The sequence below is a fragment of the Diorhabda carinulata genome, chromosome 5 (assembly GCF_026250575.1).
Source record: "Diorhabda carinulata isolate Delta chromosome 5, icDioCari1.1, whole genome shotgun sequence".
Lineage (NCBI taxonomy): Eukaryota > Metazoa > Arthropoda > Insecta > Coleoptera > Chrysomelidae > Diorhabda > Diorhabda carinulata.
The window spans coordinates 4725030-4745532 of record NC_079464.1 but is presented as its reverse complement, the minus strand read 5'-3'; the positions used below and the strand labels follow the sequence as shown (position 1 = coordinate 4745532).

At 29.4% G+C, this 20503-nt stretch overlaps 1 protein-coding gene and 1 long non-coding RNA gene across 4 annotated transcripts; one reads left to right on the top strand and one right to left on the bottom strand.

Annotated features, from left to right (window-relative positions):
• Positions 1-2: 2 nt before the first annotated feature.
• On the top strand, positions 3-20503 carry LOC130894461 (protein tweety). Of its 3 annotated transcripts, none has more exons than XM_057801319.1 (10): positions 3-142; positions 5986-6244; positions 6304-6539; positions 8287-8456; positions 8516-8779; positions 8847-9093; positions 9150-9374; positions 11009-11104; positions 13768-13959; positions 14015-20503. In XM_057801319.1, exons 2-9 carry the CDS (start codon positions 6110-6112, stop codon positions 13952-13954), a joined length of 1560 nt encoding a protein of 519 aa, XP_057657302.1. In that variant the 5' UTR covers positions 3-142; positions 5986-6109; the 3' UTR covers positions 13955-13959; positions 14015-20503. The 3 variants fall into 3 exon arrangements, with proteins under 3 accessions (XP_057657302.1, XP_057657301.1, XP_057657300.1); XM_057801318.1 differs by having other exon boundaries at positions 11009-11224; XM_057801317.1 differs by having other exon boundaries at positions 75-142; positions 5976-6244; positions 11009-11224.
• Positions 11453-18708, bottom strand: LOC130894463 (uncharacterized). The gene is made up of 2 exons (XR_009059337.1): positions 18576-18708; positions 11453-11774 (listed from the first exon to the last, which is right to left on the bottom strand). It is a non-coding gene; the product is annotated as an uncharacterized LOC130894463 (long non-coding RNA).

Genomic DNA, 20503 nt, shown 5'->3' with positions numbered 1-20503 from the left:
ATATAAAGGTTATTTAGACATGGTCTTCTAAAGCGCCATCTATATTGCTAGGAAACTAAATGTTTCTCCAGTTTTGTTTTATATCTTTAGTGGGTGGGTGTAGTTGTACCAGTTTTATGGATTACCAATAATTTTTTTAAAGGTAAATAGATTTCTATATAATTTTATTTGTTAAAATATCAAATTTATTTTCTATAAATGGTTAAATAGCGGTATTTATATAATAAAACTAGTACTTTGTTTTATGAAATAAAAGAATTATTGACGTTTTGGCTTAGGAGTTTGTGTGAATGTTTTGCTTTGTAGACGTGATTGAAATATTATTTTGCTTAATACATATTCAAACAATTTTTTTATAATAATGCATTGTGCATATTTCCGAATTCGTTTTGATTGAAATCCAACAGTATGTAGTTTTTTAAATAATTCCTCATTCACATACTATTACGTATCCATTTGCTCCTTTTGTAAAATAGGGATTTTGATTTTTGTGTGTAAATTGCTTTTTCAAAGAAATGACTAAGTGATGAATCAGATTAAGGTGAAAGATATCGCCTGTTTGTTTATCGAATAAAGTAAATAATTTGTTGGATATATTTTGTCGTTTCTTCATGAAAAAATTCGAATAGATTTTTTTAGCGAAATAACAGTAAAAAAACTGCAAATTATTGTACAACACAGAGTAAATACTGTGATTTTGACACTAAAAATGTTGCGCTTGTTCACGCCTTATCCGGGGTTTTAGATTCTGTATTTGAATTGATTGACTGATATATTCTAATATTTTTTTTTCCGATATACAGTTTCAAATAAAAAATTAATACTCCTGGAAAAACTACCACGAGATAGCTTGTAATAGAAATGAAATTAATTTTAATAGTGAATATCATTGCTTTTAAATTTAATAACGACATAAAAACTGTTTAATTTTAATATCTTGAGAAACAAATATCCTTTAAGTCAGCTATTATTAATTCACTTTAGTCAGGGGGATCTAATTGAATCAACTTTAATTCTCATAAAGTTATTTTGTAATTTAATGCTTGTTAGAGGATTACAAACTGATCTTAAAGTAGAACAATCTTGATTTATTACTTGTTAGGTAAGTATGTGGACATAAACTTGAATATTATATTATAAGAAGTCTTAAATGATATGGGTTAGCAAATATTAAGTATACTAGAATCAAATGGCACCGAAATGTTTGTAAATGTGGAGTTTACTTAAAAAAAAATAAATATATTTCATTTCTCTTTTCTTTCTTACGTACAAAATTCTTATTGTTTCCTAGTCAGAATTACAATTTCCTGTTTACTATATAGAAAATTTTCCACTAATTTTTATTCAAATGTTTTTAAAGTAATGTTTGATTATTTGTTTGAAATGTTTGAAATGCAGTAAATGTAACCTTCAATATAGGAAAACACCATAAACTTTTTCGTTTGCTTACTAGATCTAGATTTTGAGGTTATATTTTATCCCTGAACGAATACAAAAGCATATATCTATTTCTATTAATTTATTTAAAATTATTTTAAACTGTTTTTGATTAATAAATAGAATTTATAAACAAACGGCATATATTATAACAATTCACTTGAATAAATCGGAAAAATTCTTGGAATTATTTACGATCCGAATATCAAGATGGCTCTGTACTTTTGTGCAAGCCGATTGGTCGAAAGTGAACACTCCATTATTGTTATTGAAGGAAGTAATGCCCCTTGAACAATTTTGACGTTTTCAAATAAAGTAAATAACTTATTAATTAATTATTATGTAAACTCCTAGAAATAAGATAAGTAGTTAGTTATTTCGGTATATTTTAGCGAACTAATTGCCTGGAAATCATGTTGCAACCTTAATGTGAAAAGCTTTCACCAATTGATTTCGATAGAAGAGAAATGTTTCATATTTCTTTCTTCATTTGTTGGTTTTTCAAGAAAATTTACTTGTATATACTAATTTTTTGACCCCGGCTCGGGCACCCCTATTTTCGTCTAATTATAACCGCCCCAACCCACGTCATTTGAATATTGAATTTCTTTTTCCATTCCTAGCGGAGATACTCCTTTCATTCTACAGGGTCAACAAAGATATATTTACATATAGGGTGAATATATTTCGGTATTTGTATTATAACATTATTTGAACGTATTATGTATAGAGTGGTGCTTCAAAAATTTCTGTACAAGGAAAATTATTTACAATAATTATTACTATGATTTTATTAATTACTTCGACAGTTTGAGATACGGCGAGTTGTATACAATATATATAAACGATAAAAAATAATTTATTTTAATATTGGTTGAAATTATTGTTGATACAAGGGTGATACCGTACGTATTTAGCCAGATTTAGGTAGTTTTCCAATAAAATATCACTGTTTTACTAAGTTCGCAATCTATTTGATTTCAAATATAGGGGTAACAGGTGTAAAACCTGCGTTCAGACCCTAGAAGATTTAGAAAAAAAATTGTTCTTCCAAATCTCGAGGATGTACTTAATAAACAATAGATTTTAAATACCCCCGTAAAATATCTATACTTACGTATCTGCCAGGCTTATAATCATAATCAAAACACGCTAATTTGGCATTTTTGAAGTTATACTTCCGGTTTTATCAATAATCCGAATCGGAAATCAATCAATCCAATTATTCGTTAAAGCGGAAATACCGATTTCCGATATATTGGACCTTGATAAATTGATCCTACGATTTAGAAAAGGCTGAATTAACGTGTTTTTATGATGATCTACTGGTAAAAAAAACTTTTTCATCAAAAAAATACTCTAGCTCACAAATTTTATTGCAATATTCGAAATTAATTGATTAAAGTTTGAATTACTACATCTTACACCGTTTTCAACAAATTTAACCCCCGGTAGATTATGTTTTGTACTCAAATTTGTTAAAAAATTTCCAAATGCCAGGTTTCCACATTTATTTTATTGTTTTTAATATTGTTTATATCTCGAAGCCGCTCCTGTCTAATTTGTAATTTACTGAAAGTTTGGCAAGCGGCTAGGCCTAGGATGATAAATCTTTTCCTTTGCCTTTTTGATGGTAATTTGATTCTTCATTTTATTGAACAATTAAGATCTGTAGTTTTCTATCTGATATTTTATTATCTCAACAATCCACTCTCGTTTTTAAATACAAATGACGCATCGTTCGCTGTTTACGATACCTAACAACTTCCGGTTTCAAGAAAGAAGATTTATACATCACAATCTAACTATAGGCTGTTCTCCAAAAAGTCAAAAATACAGAAAAAAATGTATCAAAAACTAACTTTAACGTACAATGAAACGTTATGAAGAGATAGATATTTCTCTAAAAAAATCTTATTTATACTTAGGTATGTGTATTTCAATAATTCAATTCAAAGGGTTAGTATACGTTAATTGACCACTTCCTAATTATATTTCGGGGCTTAATCTTTCAATTACGTGTCAACAGGTTCTTATTCAACTTTTTGTTACATATAGTGAAGATCAAGATAAAAATGAGTATGAAAAACTTTCATTTTTGAGACAAAATAACCAGCATTCCTTTACTTTGTCTATGGTCGCTTGTAAAATGCTAAATCTAATGTTGGCTGGGATGCTGTCAAGCGCACGATTTTTAAAGATACAATGTTGCCGTGTAGATATAAATAACTTCCCTAAAAAGATAAAATACATATTTTGAAAATAAGGGATTGTATATATTTTTTAAAAGAATTCAATTTGAGAATTATTGATGTCGTTGAACAAACCTAGAGAACCTTTAAAGGTTAAGAAAAGTGCACTAGAAATTAGAAATTTTCAAATGAAATATTTATTAAAACATTTCATAGTTATAAATTAAAATAATTAAAAAAATGTTCAATACAATTCAATTTGATTAATGAAAATAAACATGAATGTAATTAATGAATTACTGCATAACACAATAAAAACTGATTAAGTAATGGCGTGTAATTTGATTAAACGTAATTAGACTGATATCAATTTTACGAAAAAGATTTACGCAATTAAATTATGTTGTTTATCATTTTGCCGACGGTTTCGTTTACAATTCGGCTTATAATTTTTCTAATCACAAGTTTTGTCATTCTTTTCTGACGAAATATATGAATAAAAAATCTTTTTTATCAATTACTACTGTATATAATAGATACCGCGATTATTTTTGACCTGTCTTTATGTTACTTTCCTTGTATTAATAATTTAAATAATTAGCGTTCTTCGAATCAAAAACATAGTATTTAGTATTTTTATTCCGTACGTAAAAGTTTGGCAACACTGAGAAAGACCTCACAAGTCAGGTGTGCGTTTAGCGTTGCCAACTCAACGTCTCTTCACGTAGACATACGTATTTTAGCAAACCTATAATTTCAGTACTAGAATCTACGTATCAAATTGAAAAAGCATATTTTCCTTTACTTTACAGACAGTTATAGGCTTACTTTTCTCACAAAGTGGCTTTTAATAGACATATTTGAACATTTAATTTTATCCAGAATAGAATTTTACAAATACAGCGTCTCCTCAGAATCTCTAAATTTATATCAATTTTTTAAATAAATTGTATAACAAAATACACGTTTTATGAACTGTCACCTACTCCAACTTCTTTATTTCACGTGCAATTATTATTAACTACGTGATTTTCTCATGGAGGTTTCTCGTGTTTTTAAAATTTGAGTTGGCAACACTGTTTGCATGTTAAGCAGATGTTTCTGTTCGAATTTCAATTCCAAATTACATGAAATTTGTACGACGTTGCCCGATTAGCGGTACCTACAAAAAGAGCAAAAAAATCTGGTAAACTTTGACTAACAATTAAAGAGGTTTTATTTTATTGTTAGTAAATATTAAATATCTCTATATACGACTCTGAAATAATACGTAACGTTTAATACATAATTTATTAGTTTTTATTAATGACTGTGATACAATCTTATTTACATAATTCCGTAATATTTATTAATAGACACGCACTCTTCCTTTCTTCGATGGTAAACAATGAAAATCATTAATATAAACAAACACGAGGGTCACTATTCATGTGTTGAGTACAGCCAACACTGCAACGTAGTACAGACATAGTTTATAATTATTTTTTATGAATCTCTTGAGCTTATTATATTTTGGAACATATTTTAATATAATATGTGGCAGGGTTGTTTGTTGCCCGTCTTATCGGATACATGAAACGAAGTACAGTCAATGATAGGTGGCACATATTGGCAACGTGCACTAGTTGTTAATCTGGAAACTAACATTTTGTTTTTATTTCATTATTTAAGTATATTTTTTTCATATTAAAGTCTACAACCATAATTTTATTTTAGTCATTAAGAGTGCGACATTTTTATATAAAAAAATAATATGTATAATAAAGGATGGATCAATTATAAGGAGTAATGACCCTAAAATACAACAAACACTTGACGTAACCTCAAATTTGTGTGTTTCGTCTATCAATTGGTTATTGAATATAATTATGTATTGTAAATTTTTAATTATTGTGTGATTTATGTGAGCGTCGTTACTCATTTTAGTACGTGACCGGCCGGCATGGCGCGTGCTAGTTCTCGCATTCGGTTTTACTAGTGCCCGATATAATCGATCTCAAACGTAGGTAGATGTGTATATAACAAAATGTTCTTGGCATCTTTGGAATACTTTTCGGCCACGCCCTCGTCCGGGATATCACGATGACTCTCACTTTCATCTCTTTTTATTACATTTTCATTGTGCGCCTTGTTTTCGTTTATACAGTGTGAAACGATCGAATTGAATCGATGTTAAATTTGATACATTTTTAAATTGAATTGTGAAATTCATTCAAAAAAATAAATAATGTAAGAAAGAATAGTTAGTCCAAAACTGTGTACATTTTAAATTGATTTTTATATCGTAAAGCATATTACGAATACATCATCATCAAGTTTTATTTATTATATTTTTGATAATTATAGTTTTTTACAGTACCATAATCAACATTGACAACCTCGATAGATAAAAAAAATGGTGTGATAATACAAGAGACGATTTTTTTCGAAAGTATTGTAATTTGTAGTGAAAAGAGGGGCCGCTCTCCATTTCGGAGGGCATGGGCATGCAATCGACCGAAGACTCGTACCGCTATCCCGAGATAGCACGCTATTTACACGCTTTGCCCCACGTTAACGTCAGTTTTCAATATGTCAATAGCTCGTTCGAGCCTAACAATCCCGTTTATCTTGAGGTAAATTAACGTTTTTAATAAAATCGTTGATTTTATTGCGAAAATTTTCGATTTTTCAGAGTTTGGGTATTCTCGGTTCGATTCCGGCTATATGGCTGATACTAACGCTATTTGTTTTGCTCATTTACTTGTTGACGAGATGTTGTGATCGAAAACCGAGAGCTTCGAAGTCGATAGCTGCGCTCAAAGTCACTTTAGCCGTCGTATCGGTACTTTGTTGTGCCGGCATTGGTATAGGACTTTATGGTAATGACGATTTGCACAATGGGATAGTTCAAACTCTCAATGAGGGAAAGTAAGTACATCCAATTCGCATTTTTTGTCGTATTTTAAATCATAAAAATTAAGATAACAAATATTTCATCCGAAATTATAATTACCTATAATTTTGTAAATAGAGTTAAACCTGGCAACATCGAATATCGTGAAATATGTATTTTATAATGATCTTTTCACGAAAATTCTAGACAGTTACAACTCAAAATTTATACTTATTTTTAAAATATTTATAATTTGATTGAACATCATTAATTACAATTACTTTTCATTTGTATTTCTTGTTAATGCCGTTTTAACCGTAAAAACGTCGTGTTTATTTTTATATTCAAATAACTTCATCTTTCATCGGCCATATTTGATGAAGTAGTAACTAATATAGTATATTAAATATACTGCGTTACGCTATGTAAATCTGATCATTCTGTCTATTGGCATCGTTCGGCAAACCGCTTTATATCGATTCCACTGCTCGGTTATATACATTTTCGAACACTCCGAGTAATATTTCTTTGCTCCGAATCATGAAAGAGGACTCTCAGTTTTGTATTGACTTTTGACATTTCAATTTGCAAATTTTATTCGAAAGTTGTTTGGACTTATTATTGTGTATTGTTTTAGTATATATAAAATAGTCTTATATATTCTATATATGACGTAAATTTTAATTATGTAAGCATTTCAGTATAAAAAATTAAATGTGAAATGAATTTCTTTTTTCCGTAAAACATTACGAAAAATCATAAATAGAATACAAAAAAGAACTACAACAAACTTTATGTTGCTCAACATTAAGTCTATTTGGATGTCTTCTGTACATAATGTCATATAATATCATTTACATCTCACAACTTTGAGGTAATCACTCATATTTAGGTTTTGTACTATACATGCTTAAACATACTATAACAACCTTTTGGTTTCCTCACAATATGCCATCCTGTATTAAAGTCAAATGTACTGTCAATTTAATGTGATAGATACGTCAAGTACCTACCTTTAATCAATTTATACCCTTTAAAAAAATTTTCAAAATATTAGCAAGTTGTTAACTTTCCATTTCGATTTTTCTCTAATATTTCTCTCATGAGAACCTTTCCTTTTCCGATTTGCCCCAAATTTCATTAGATCTCGGTTCTATGTGATAAAACCGGGATTGAGGAATCGCCCAGAATTTGAGATTTTCAGCTAACCACTCTATGTATCATGAAAATTTTCCCTCATACTAATTGGAAAGTCCGAGCTTATTTATCATTATAATTTTTTTTTATTTGAATACATCACGCAACCATTGTCCTAGTTGTTTATTATTCCATTATCAACATTAATAAACACCTTTTATTTGAATTAATTGTTGGCGTTAATTTGTTTTATAATGAATTTTTAAAAAACTATTCGTTTCGTTTTTTAAAAATCAAATATGATTCATGAAACATAACCAATAATTCGGAACGAGATTATATTGAGGCCGATTCATAAACAAGACTTTTCGTGAGCGGGTGACGTTGCCGTTTGACTTTTGTAGTAAATTCTACAACTTATTCATAAACACAACTTCTTCGATTGTTTTGTTAATTTGTTCTAATCTTGATTAAAACGTTCAATTAGGAAAATTACCATTAAACTTCTGTATTTTTTTCTCTAGCAGAAAAAATATTGAATGCAATTTGTGTGTAAACGCCTTTTTTCGATTCATGTCAATATTCTTATTAGTCGAAATAATGCCACTTTACACACTTGTTATATAAATAATTATTTATTTATAGACAAGTGGATATTTTAATATCTACTATACGTAATCAGACTGAGGTTATTGAAAGTCTGCTGAGGATACAAGCTGATAGACAAATAAAAGAAATATCGAATGTATACCAAGGGCATCACAAGGATAAAAATTTGTTCGACGAAGTCGACGGTTATTTCAAGAAAGTTATTAGTATGTATTTTATATATATGAATCGTCAAACTAGATAATTAATTTTTGAATATTTGCAGGTAATCGTAATGCAACAGCTAATGCAGCAAGAGATATCCGTTCTCCTTTAGTAGGAGTAAACCTATCGTCGACGATATCAATTGGAGAAAAATCAGAATCGATCCGATGGTTGTTGACGATGGGAATATTGAGCGTTTTGCTCATTCTGTGCGTGATTCTCCTAGTTGGTGTGGCCAGACATAACCGTTGTGCTCTTATAGCATTTTCGGTGTGTGGTCTACTAGCGGTAATCGCTTCCTACATAATGGCCAGCGTTTATTTAGGTAAGATGAATATTATTTTTTATTATTTATTATTATTCATACAACCCTTATATATTCATATTTCCAGCTTCCAGTGTGGCGTTAAGTGATCTTTGCATGGCTCCGGATAAGTTTATCGAGGATCAAGCCAGTACGGAACTATCTAAAGAGATTCTCCGTCATTACACCAACTGTGAAAGAGCTAGAGCGAATCCTTTCACCCAAAGATTACGTGAAGCAAAAACGACCGTTGAAAATATGCGTTCGAATCTTACGGCGATGATAAAACCCGCGGAAAAATTGTTTCCGGATAAAAAGTTGGATATAAAATTCAGGTAATAGATATTAGAGTCGATTTAACATCATTTTATTGGTTTTGTTATGTTTCCAGTGCTCTAAGGAATGATATTAATTCGGTGGATAATAACATACATTCTTTGACAGCTTTGGTGGACTGTAGCACTTTGTATTTGCACTATTTGGGAGGAGTGAGGGCTCTTTGTTATGTTGGACTGCTCGGTTTGACTTTGATGCTGATATCTTCAGCTGTAGCCGGTTTTCTTTTGACTGTATTGGTTTGGGTCGATTCTCATACTTGGATCTATATAAGAAAGAAGTAAGTCAAATTTTTATTCATTTGAACTTGAATTTAGCAAAAATAAATTAGATAAATATCCCATACCTGTCTTTACTACTCCTTTGGAATGTTTTCTTAAATTAGTTCCATTAAAATGTGAAAAAATTTTTGATCATCTGTATAAATATTCTAATGTTTTATTTATTTATAATTTATTTAAACTTTTTTTGAACGTGGGGCACATTTATACACACTGTTTCTTAATTACTTATTTAATTTATTTTTATACTTACACTAAACTATTTACTATTCACTGAACTAAATTATTCACTATTCGCTAAACTTTTTTCTATTTACTTAACTATTTACTATTCACTTAACTATTTACTATTCACTAAACTAGTTACTATTTACGCTTCTAAATGTTCTTGATTTGAGGTCACTTCTGATTTGAAATTGGTTTCTTTTATAAATTTTTAAATCAGAAGAGACCTAAAATCAAGCACATTTGGACGCAAAAACATATCAGAAGGTCTGAAAAATAAGAAATTAAACTACTATTCATTAAACTATTTACTAATGAATTAATTATTTACTATTCTCTAAACTCTTTACTATTCACTAATCTAGTTACTGTTCACTAAACTATATGCTATAAGTCTTATTCGTAAACTTCTTTTCTCTTCCATAATAGGTCTACCGCCTGTTCCTTGTTCAATTCTTTCTTCATTCTAGCTCGAAGTTGACCATGTTTCGATTGGAGATTTATCTCTTGCTATTTTTACCAGTCTGTCGTCTATTTTCTTCCTAAACACTTACCTAATTGTAAAAATATAAATTTATTTAAATACACTATTTATTTGTCTACCATTATGACATTTACTGACTTAATAGTTAATAAACAAGCGACTGTTTATACAAAAAAAAGTTTTCTCGATAATTCGGTTTTAGAAATTAAACAGACAAAAATGTTTACCTGGAAATTGAGTCTATAAAATAAATAAAAATCGCCACTATAAATAAGTGGTAAAAAATCAAATATCGAAGGTTCCCGCTTATTATTATGATGTTTTTGTCCGGCGCGTTCACCAAATATTCGATACTATTGAAATAATCAAACAGGACCGGCTTCGCGGTACATGTTGTGGACGAGTTTGCAACAATATATTTTTTATCGATTCACTAGGAAACCTTGGAACTTCAATCTAGTGGACACTTTCTTGATATTAGTTGAGCTTTTCACAAAGTATAATATCTTAGATTGATATATAATAATATGAAATTGTTTCACGGTATTTAAAGATAGCGATGGGTCTCTGGTACTACATTTTTGTCAAAAATATATGTCAAATGTCAACCTAATCATATAATTTCTTCTCGAGGGAGAAAATAAGATCTTTTTTATTTAGTATTTAAAATATGTGTCAAATGTCAACCTGATCGTGTAATTTCCTCTTTTAACGACACATTAGATCTTCTTTTTCATACGGTATATAAACAGGATGTCAAATGTCAATCTAATCATGTGATTTCTTCTTCTCGATAGAACATAAGATCTTTTTTAGACGGTATATAAAATGTGTCAAATGTCAACCTAATCGTGTAATTTCAACGCTATTAATTTAATTGAATCACTTGTATTTTCTCAATGATTATTTATTTTTTGTTTACAGGAAAGACTACCAACAAGTGACGGAACACGATTCTTACCTTCCGCCACCTCAGGCCAGTCAAGCGATAGCGGCACGCACATTACAACGCAGCCAAGGGTCGTCATATCCACCTGATACTCCTCCACCTAGTTATACATCCGCTTTGCTGCTGCATAACAGATCATTGCATGTGAATGCAACAGCACCCCCGCAAGAGCATGAAGCCGATTTTCTATTGTATTAGTTTTTTTCTTTTTTTTTTTATTTTCTACTTTTTTAAGCTGTCTGCCCGCCATATAATTCCCTCCAGATTTTTTTCGAATACATTCGGATCGCTTTGATCCATTTTCTTTTTATTTCATTTTCGTGGACACCGTGTATAATTTTCTTTGGGTATATTTCATTTTCATGGACACCGTGTATAAATTTTTTTGGGTATATTTCATTGAAAAAAAGCGCAAAAAGTAAAAAATAAAAAAAATTATATTTAAAGTTATCATTTAAGAGCTAAATTTATTTATATTATTTTTTTGTATTTGAATCATTAGTCGATAGAAGTAAATCATTTTTGACATTTTAGTTTTATTTAAACATTCCTAATCTTCTTCCTTGTTCTGAACTATTTTATTTTCTTCGATCTATAGGAAAACTATAATTTTCTATTTTCATTTTTTTCTCAAAACTTCCATGGTTTCTGTAAGAATTTTTTATTGAAGTTTAATTCCAAATTTCACTATTACGGTGGTTTTATCAATAATTTTTTTCACGAGGGGCGTGATGACAATATCTGAAAAAAAAATTGGGGGTGAGTTACCAAAAAGCGTTATATGGTGGGCAAACTGTTTTATTATTAAATATATTTTACACCCTGTAGAATTGCATGTAAAATATTTTCGAAAACTAAATTTTCATGTCATGTAAACTTTCCGTTGTTGCCAGATTTTCTTACATGATATGGGGTGTAACTTCGCGTGTTTTACGTTATGTCCAATTTTTAGGTTATTTTCCACTTATTTTTGCCTATTTCTACTGTCAGTAGATGCAACTTTTAAATTCTTCCCTCAGTTTTGTTCATGGTGGAAATTTCTTTAAATTGTAGTACCAGTAGAATTAGTATAACAATGGATTATGCGAAAAATTTGTGGTTTTATAAAAGTTTACAATTCTGATACTGAAAAATTATATAATTCGAGAAATAGTTGAAAATAATACACAAATATGTTAGTAGTTGTTCACATCAGGTACTGAACTTTGAAAACTTTTGTTCATATTCAACTACTATTATGCATATTTAGAGCATCAATTTTCGTATATTTCTTACTTGACTCTATTATAAGAATTTTTCTCTATTTTTTAGCGGTAAACAAAATGAACTCGAGCTGACGCGCACTAGACGTTCATAAATGTCATAAGATAATTCAGCTATTTGAAAAATTGTAATAACGCATACAATGATCGCGCTTTTACACGTTCTTGACGTCTGAGTTAACCAACTTTTAACGCGCTAACGTCAAAAACATAACCTCACTTTTCTATTGTAGTTTGTAGTTGCAGACACTGATTCAACAGTCGGCTAGATTCAAGAAAATTAAAATTTGGCAAAATATAGGAAATGATTTTCCAACTTGAAATTAAATTTTTGATCTAATCGACAATCAGGTTTTTTTATCAATTGTTTTGTCGAGTTTAAAAGTGGATCATATAATTCATTCATTCTTGTATGTTCATCTGAATTTATTTCGTTCATTTTAAAATATGTTTTAGTTAGTGAAGTAATTTTAATGTTTCTATTAAAATTGAGAGGTCTCGCCCATCAACGCCGTGTCAAATGTACATTATAAATAAATTAGAATCGTTGGATCATCGAATTTCTTTATACACATGCATTTTTAAGGTTATGTTTACTAGCGCATCAGCGTCATATTCACATTCATTGTGTCTACCGCATTATACCCTCAAACAATTGTCTATTGTGCCTTTTTATTGCTATATTTGTAGGAGGTTACCTCTTTTGCTTTATTCCATTACCATTTTCCACATTATGTTTTTATTTCTTTATTGTGTATTGTGCCTTTTTATTGCCTAATTTCTTGTCGATTCTCTACTTAACTCAATTACATGACCCTTTCTTCTTTTCTTATGACTATTGAATATTTTTACTTCAGCATTGTTTATTATAAATACTTCTTCGTTTATTATGGATATTGAACAATATTTTTAGTTTTTCTTTGTCGTTGGGCTTTTTTATCGCCTGATTTCATGTATATGCTGCTAGGTCCAATCAAATGACTCCATCTTCATTTATTATAACTATTGATCAATATTTTAACTTCTGCTTTGTCTAATGCTACCATTTCTTCATTTATTATGATTATTGAGGAATATTTTCACTTTGGAGCTGACTATTGCATCATTTTATTACTCCATTTGTTATATATTTTCCCTTTACCTCAGTTACATGATCTTTTGTTCATTTATTGTGATAACTGAACAGTTTTTTCACTTTTATGTTATCTATTGTGAGTAATTCTTCATTTATTATGGATATTGAACATTATTTTGACATTTATGTCCTTTTATTGTCAATATGTTATAACTCTGTTATTTAACCGATTAACCTTTTTCTTCTTGGTATACCTTTTAGTCACCCATTTTTTCCGATATTTGAAAATTATTTGGAGAAAATCAGTTTCTAGGATTGTTTTGTTTTTCTTTTATAAAACCTACAAATTATTTTATAAAAAAATGAAATAAATGGAATTTAATGATTTTTCTTACAGAGATGGATGCGATATGCGTCCCTCGGAACACCACAGGAACAGTGCCCATATGTCTCACCTTCGGGGACACACATTGGGTAGATTACCCTCCCACCATCACGAACCGGTACTCCCTGGACCGAACAACGGAAAGTACGCGACTTTAAGCAAACAGTGCAAGACGTTAGAAAGTTCAGATTTCTACTGAGACAGGTTCGATATAAATTATTTTTCTTTCATATCCTTATTAACTCCCCTTTCTAAGCAGGTCTGCCTGCAAGGACTTCCCAAGCTTCAAAGGTTTTAAGTTATCGAATCAGCAACAACAGAACGTTTCCCAACATCCAGACAACCAGCGAACGGCTAATATACAAAAATACAGTTCGCTAGGTCGTCGACCTCTACCACAAACACCGGACGAGAAGGCCAGGAAACAACCGCCAGTACCGAGGGTACCACCCACGATCTCGCAAAGCGTAGAAACACCCCTGAATCCTGCGAACTTTAGGTCTCTACAGAGAGGCGCGTGGCAGGACACCCCTAGTTCCTTCCAGCCCAACGTGCAATTTAGATCGTTGCAAAGGACAACAGGCGCCCAATTTAGACCGGCCAAAGTTCAGGATCAAACACAGGGTGAGGTGTTGTACGCCAATAGCGAAAGTGAACGTCAATTGTATGCTGTTACCGAATTGTAAGTTTTTCGTTTCTTCTTGGGAAATGCAGGCAGAGTGACAATAGTTGTTTTTTATTATTATTTCGATATTTGTTATTTTTTTCGCTTCATTCATCGTCGTATATATTTCGAAACATTCATTCCATATTTTGGGGTTATTATAAATGGAATTTCATTTATAATTCTGATTTCTTCCTGTATAGTAAGCAGTTTGATAAAATAATATTTTTTGTTCTGCTCGATTTCTATCGACTAAACAAAATTAAAAAAAAAATCAATTTATTAGTTACATCTTATTAATTAGACAATAATTTTTGTCACTTTTTGAGTAAAAGAATTATTTCAATGTTTTTTTTATTCTATACTCATAGTGAAACCGATAAATTTTAACATACGATGTATTTTCTTGCCACTTACAACTTCACTAAACACTAATTTATATTTTGAATGCACTATTCACTATCCAATTCTCTGTTCGTTATTCAAGTTGTCTTAATAACTACTGGGAGCTCTAGGGAGAGAAGAAGAAGCTCTCTGGGGTAATTTTATTCGATTGGGATATTTTTGCATGGGATATATATGATTCTGTAAAGGAAAAATTTTTCTTTTGAAGAACTGGGCTATCTTATGATAGTAGAACAAATTATTTGAATGTTTTTTTATTCTATACTCTTGGTCAAACCGATAACTTTGAACATACGGTGTATTTTCTTGCCACTCACAACTTCACTAACACTAATTTATATTTTAAAAGCACTAGTCACTATACAACTCACTGTTCGTGATTCGAGTTATCCTAGTAACTACTGGGAACTCCTGGGGGGAGAAAAAGTTCGTTGTGGTGATTTTGTTAAGGGAGATTGGGATATTTTTATATATGGTGATTTTTATATATTGGAATAGTTTCATTTAGTGCATTGCTGTATAAACTGTCTAGTCGTCGAGTATTTATATGATTCTGATTTATATGAGTCTTTTGATTCATGTAAAAAACATTTTATGATATTCTATTAGACAGGGGCGGATTCAAAGTACGTTGTTTTATAAATATATAAAGGTAATTTATATATAGCGAAGTTATTTAAAACAATTATGAGAATTTTCAAAAAAAATACCTTATTTTTTTATTTGTAGGACAAATTTCATTATTTACATAAATGGAATTTTATTTATTATGCCCTGCAGAGAAATTGAAATGAATGTTTTATATTTAAGACAATTATTTTTGAGATAAAATAGTAATAAAAGTGTATGATAGATTTTTATTTGGAAATATGGTTCAATAAAATGAAAATTCAAATTAAAATTCCAAATACGAACCTGTATTTTAAATTTGAAGGTTTTATAGGTGAAAATGTTGAATTTCCTTTAGATAGAAAATTATTTCTTTTTTAAAATTTATAAATTGTTGAAACATTTCCTGAAATTGATTAGAATATTCATTTTAATGGACTAACTATGTATGATAACTTTTTCTTATACAGTGTGTTTGATGGACTTATGCAAACCTTTTAGAAATTGATAAATGATATGATTTTGACTCTATGCATATAATGTATCATATTTTGTCATTTTTTCCAAAACATCTGCTTCAATATACTTTTCGTTAAATTATGGACTACGAAAGGCAATTATAACAACAATTCATTCTCCTAGGTGGATCTGTTTCTAATCCCACTCTTTCCATATGGATAAACGAAAATCTCAGGCCTAATTAATGTTATCTTCTTCTTTAACTGACCTTATGGTCCTTTTGGAATCAGGGCCTTCTCAAAAATCATACAGAACATACTGTTTATGCTGCTACTACACCGACAAATCATCTTCAGAGATTACCTTATATTTTATTACTATTTGTATGTTGAATTACGAAGTTTGAGAAGCCTGTTGGGCAAAAATGACACAATATTTAAAAGAAAACTTATAATTCAGAATAATTCCTATAAATAGATTGAAATTTATATTTTTTATCAATTCTGGAAAGGTTTGCGTCGACTAATCAAACCAACCGTTCGTAAAAGATCATTTTTTGTACAGAACCAGTGTATATTGCAAAATATTTTAAATCTATAGACTAAATGTTAAAACTTTATACGCTGATTGTAGAAATTAGTCATTGTAACTCGATGTAATCTCATTAAAAGGTAAATAGAGCGATCTAAATCTAGTTATTAAAAAAAATAATCCAAAATAATCGTGTAATTGAACAAAGTTCATTTTTTCCAAAAAAAAAATAGGTACTATTCTCATCTCCCTGTATAAATCAAAACTTTTGCATCTTGATCGCTCTAAAATAATTTAAGTACAACACAAAAAGCAAAATAATTTCAATAATTAAGAAATGTTAAGACTTAATTTTTTAAGGTGCCTAGGCCTGTTTATAATTATTGACATATAAGTAGAATTTAAAAAAAATTTCGATTTTGAAAAAAAATCTGAGATAAGGACAGATACAAATTTTATTGTATTAATTTTGTTTCAAATAATTTTTTGCGCTGCTTATATTCAATGCTCAATAATAATTTTAATTATTTCCATATACAGGATATTTTTTTTATATAATAAATACTATTGATACGGAATAAAGGCCTCAATTATCTATTAACATGTAATTATTAGTATTATTATGTTTCAATCTCGGACCACCCTTGAACCAATTTATTTCCCATCCTAAAAATCAATTTCGGTTGTAAAAACTATTTCAGCACAATTTGATTGATACATATTAATACTTCATGAATATCCTGTATATTTATTTGGAAATTATAAAAAAATCGTAACGTTACCAACTCAAAAGCATTCCATATAAAAATTATAGACTGGTTCCTATTTCGAATAAGTTTATTTACCGGTTTCAAATGGAACATATACCGGTCGAGCAATTTCTATTATTACCAAAAATTACCACTTTTTATAAATATACATTTTATACACTTTTTCTAATTGTGATTTTTTATTATCTTAGTTTTAAAAAATTGTAATTAACACTCTCTAATTGACAAATGAGATTAACTGACATTAGATTTGATCAATACCCATATAATCATTGGAATTGTCACTGTTTATTGCTCAGAATACGAATAATATACTGAATATTAGCCTTTGATTGAATTTTTCAATTGCTCTGTATATTTTTATTCCGAATTTATATCAAGTTTCGGCTATCAAGTTCACTAACATCAATTTTGATGAGTATTGGTTTATCGCGTATATTTTAATAGGCCCTTATAATGAATTAAAGCTGCTATATCATGAATGTCAGTGTAGGAACATTTCAAAACAAAATTTCGAAGAAATCAAATGAAAAATGATTAATTTGTGAGTATACTGAAATTTTGGGTTACTTTGTTCGCTTTATTCTAAATTTGTCTGAATTTATATGAAGTTTTGGTTATCAAGTTCACTAACATCTCTTTTGATGAGTTCATCCCGTATATTTTAACAGGCCCTTATAATGAATTAAAGCTGCTATATCATGAATATCAGTGTAGGGAATGTTTCACAACAAAATTTCAAAGAAATCTAATGAAAAATGATTAATTTGTGAATATACTAAAATTTTGGGTTACTCTGTATGTTTTTAGTCAGAAATTGCCTTTTCACATAAAATTCCAACTATCAATTTAACTAGTATCGATTTTCATGAGTATTCCATACATCCTGTATATGGGACAACCAGTCCCTATGAAGATTTTTTTTGACTTATACAGGTTTTCTTATACTTTCCATTCAATATAGATTTCGATGATTGTTACCTCACCCTGTAAGCTTTATTAACTTCTGCTGGATTAACATAATCACTGGGTATGTTTTAACTGTTTTAAAATTTGAAAAAAAAAATCGTTTACATCCAAAACTTCGTCTTTCAACTGCCTTTTTGACTTCTTTTTTGATAATTGTGGAGGTAGATATAAACAGAAAACATATTCTAGACATAATTTCATTGCCGTGTAACAAAAACAAAGTTTATTGTGGAAAATGTACGTAAAAAAGATTTTTCACACAAAAATTTCAAGGAAATGAAGAAAGGAACATGTGAGGCAATGTAAGGATTTATTTGCGGTAAAATCATGCATTTTAGCCACATCTATGTTTCTAAAGGATTAATTAGTTTTAAATTCAATGAACTAATGGAAAATAATCATATTTAACTTACATTTTTCACAATATTGGTACTTTTTCGTTTTGATGGATACACAGGTTTTTTGAACTACTAGTTTTTTTATAAGTGAAAAAAAAACGTTATCACAAAAATGGGAAAAAAGATATCACAAAAAGTAATAATAAAAATACAGCAATACATAGAAAATAATGACAATAAAATTATTGACATAATCTAAATAAACGACTTGAATGGCCTTTGATATATTAGCAAACCAGTAAACAAAAGAAGAGTTCCAGTGGCGTACCATAGATATAAAAGAAAATATGATATCACATCTATGGGTCTTACAGAATATAAAAATTAATCTAAATTAAAATTTATTTTTTTTAATACTGCACGTATAAAAATAATTTTTTCATCATATTCATTTCATTCACATCAATAACATCGTGACGTAATACCAATGGCACTATTGACGTATAACGATTATTGACATTAATATGGATTCAAATTGTTATTAACAATTTTATGGTATATCTGATCAATAAACATATAAATTCCGGTATTATTTGGGTTCTTTCTATTATATTTTATAATATATAAATAGAGCAAGTTGTGAATATATATAAGTACTGATAATTTGCAAACGTTGCTCAAAGTTCTCAACTGTGGATATGCTGAACACTAAATCTATATGTAAATAAATAATATTGTCGCACAAAACATCCGTAATTTCCAATAATTCAGAGAATAATTGAAAAAATCGGTTTTGAAAACTATAAATATGGGACAAAAAAATTGATATATATTAGTGCGTACCTCCGTACAAGATTCTCCAATATGGTTTCATTACAGGTTGAACAAAATGAAAACTTCATTTCAAATATATGATGTTTCGATTCCTTCTGTCAAATTTTGACGTATAATAAAATCAAAATCCAATCTCTTCTTTTTTTCTTCTTCTAATTTTGACACACAAGTGAATTGACGTTTCATATAGTCAAAATGCCTATGAAGCTCTTTTTACATTTAGTACATTGTTGAAGTACTAGACAATAACGTAAATTGACGTACAGGAGTATATTTGGCACTTTGAATCGTATGCGCAGATACAGGACGTAACCTAGAACGTTTTATTGAAAATAACGATCAGAGTTTTGTGTTTGCGCATAGGTAATCGAGTAGATTGCAGATAAATGGAAGATGTTTACTTCTATTTTTGACATTACATATAGTAAAAATGCCCTTTAAGTTCTTTTTTTATCATCTCAAATACTTTTTTACATTGAACAAAATCGCTTCATCTCATTCTATATTTCTGATGATGTTGGAGGACATAAACTAATAGTTAGGAGTATGTTTGTTACTTTGAATCATATACGCATGCCCAGAACGTTCTATTGATGCTCACAACTATCAGTTCACGTGCGTTTGCGCGTAGCTAATAGAGTGAGAAGGAAATATGCTTTCCTTACTAATTTTTTCATATTCTCTATAAACGTGCCATGTTATTTATTTTTTTAATGGAAGTTTTGTGCGACTAATTGACCAATAATTTTTTTTTTAATATTTACAGAGTTTCTTTTAGACCAAGCGTAGCTTCGGTTGGGTTGATAGAATTATTGTAGTAGATTAAGTCAATCTAATTATCAATTTTTAAAAAAATAAATTGTACTATGAACAATATTTACGTTAGGGTTAATTGATTTGGGTTAGTTACCAACTTTTCGTAAAAGTTATCGTACAATTTAATTTTTTAATGAAAAAAAACCACGTCATTCACAGTTGTAAATTTTTTACCATTCCTCTTGTCGCGTAGGAATAAACTGCCAAAGAATATTTAATTACTAATTTGATGTTAACAATGATAATTAATGTAAAATATAGGCCGGTAGGATTTACGTATCCAGGAGCTTTTTAATTTTTTTTTGGAAAATATGCGTGTAATTTTATATATTATAATAGATTTTACTAACACA

Bases quoted from the DNA above. Each gene is read 5' to 3' on its own strand.
- LOC130894461 (XM_057801318.1), top strand. From the start codon at position 6,110: ATGGGCATGCAATCGACCGAAGACTCGTACCGCTATCCCGAGATAGCA. The intron at 9,094-9,149 runs GTAATAGATATT...TTATGTTTCCAG, and splicing joins AAGTTGGATATAAAATTCAG to TGCTCTAAGGAATGATATTA. The intron at 9,375-11,008 runs GTAAGTCAAATT...TTTTGTTTACAG, and splicing joins TGGATCTATATAAGAAAGAA to GAAAGACTACCAACAAGTGA.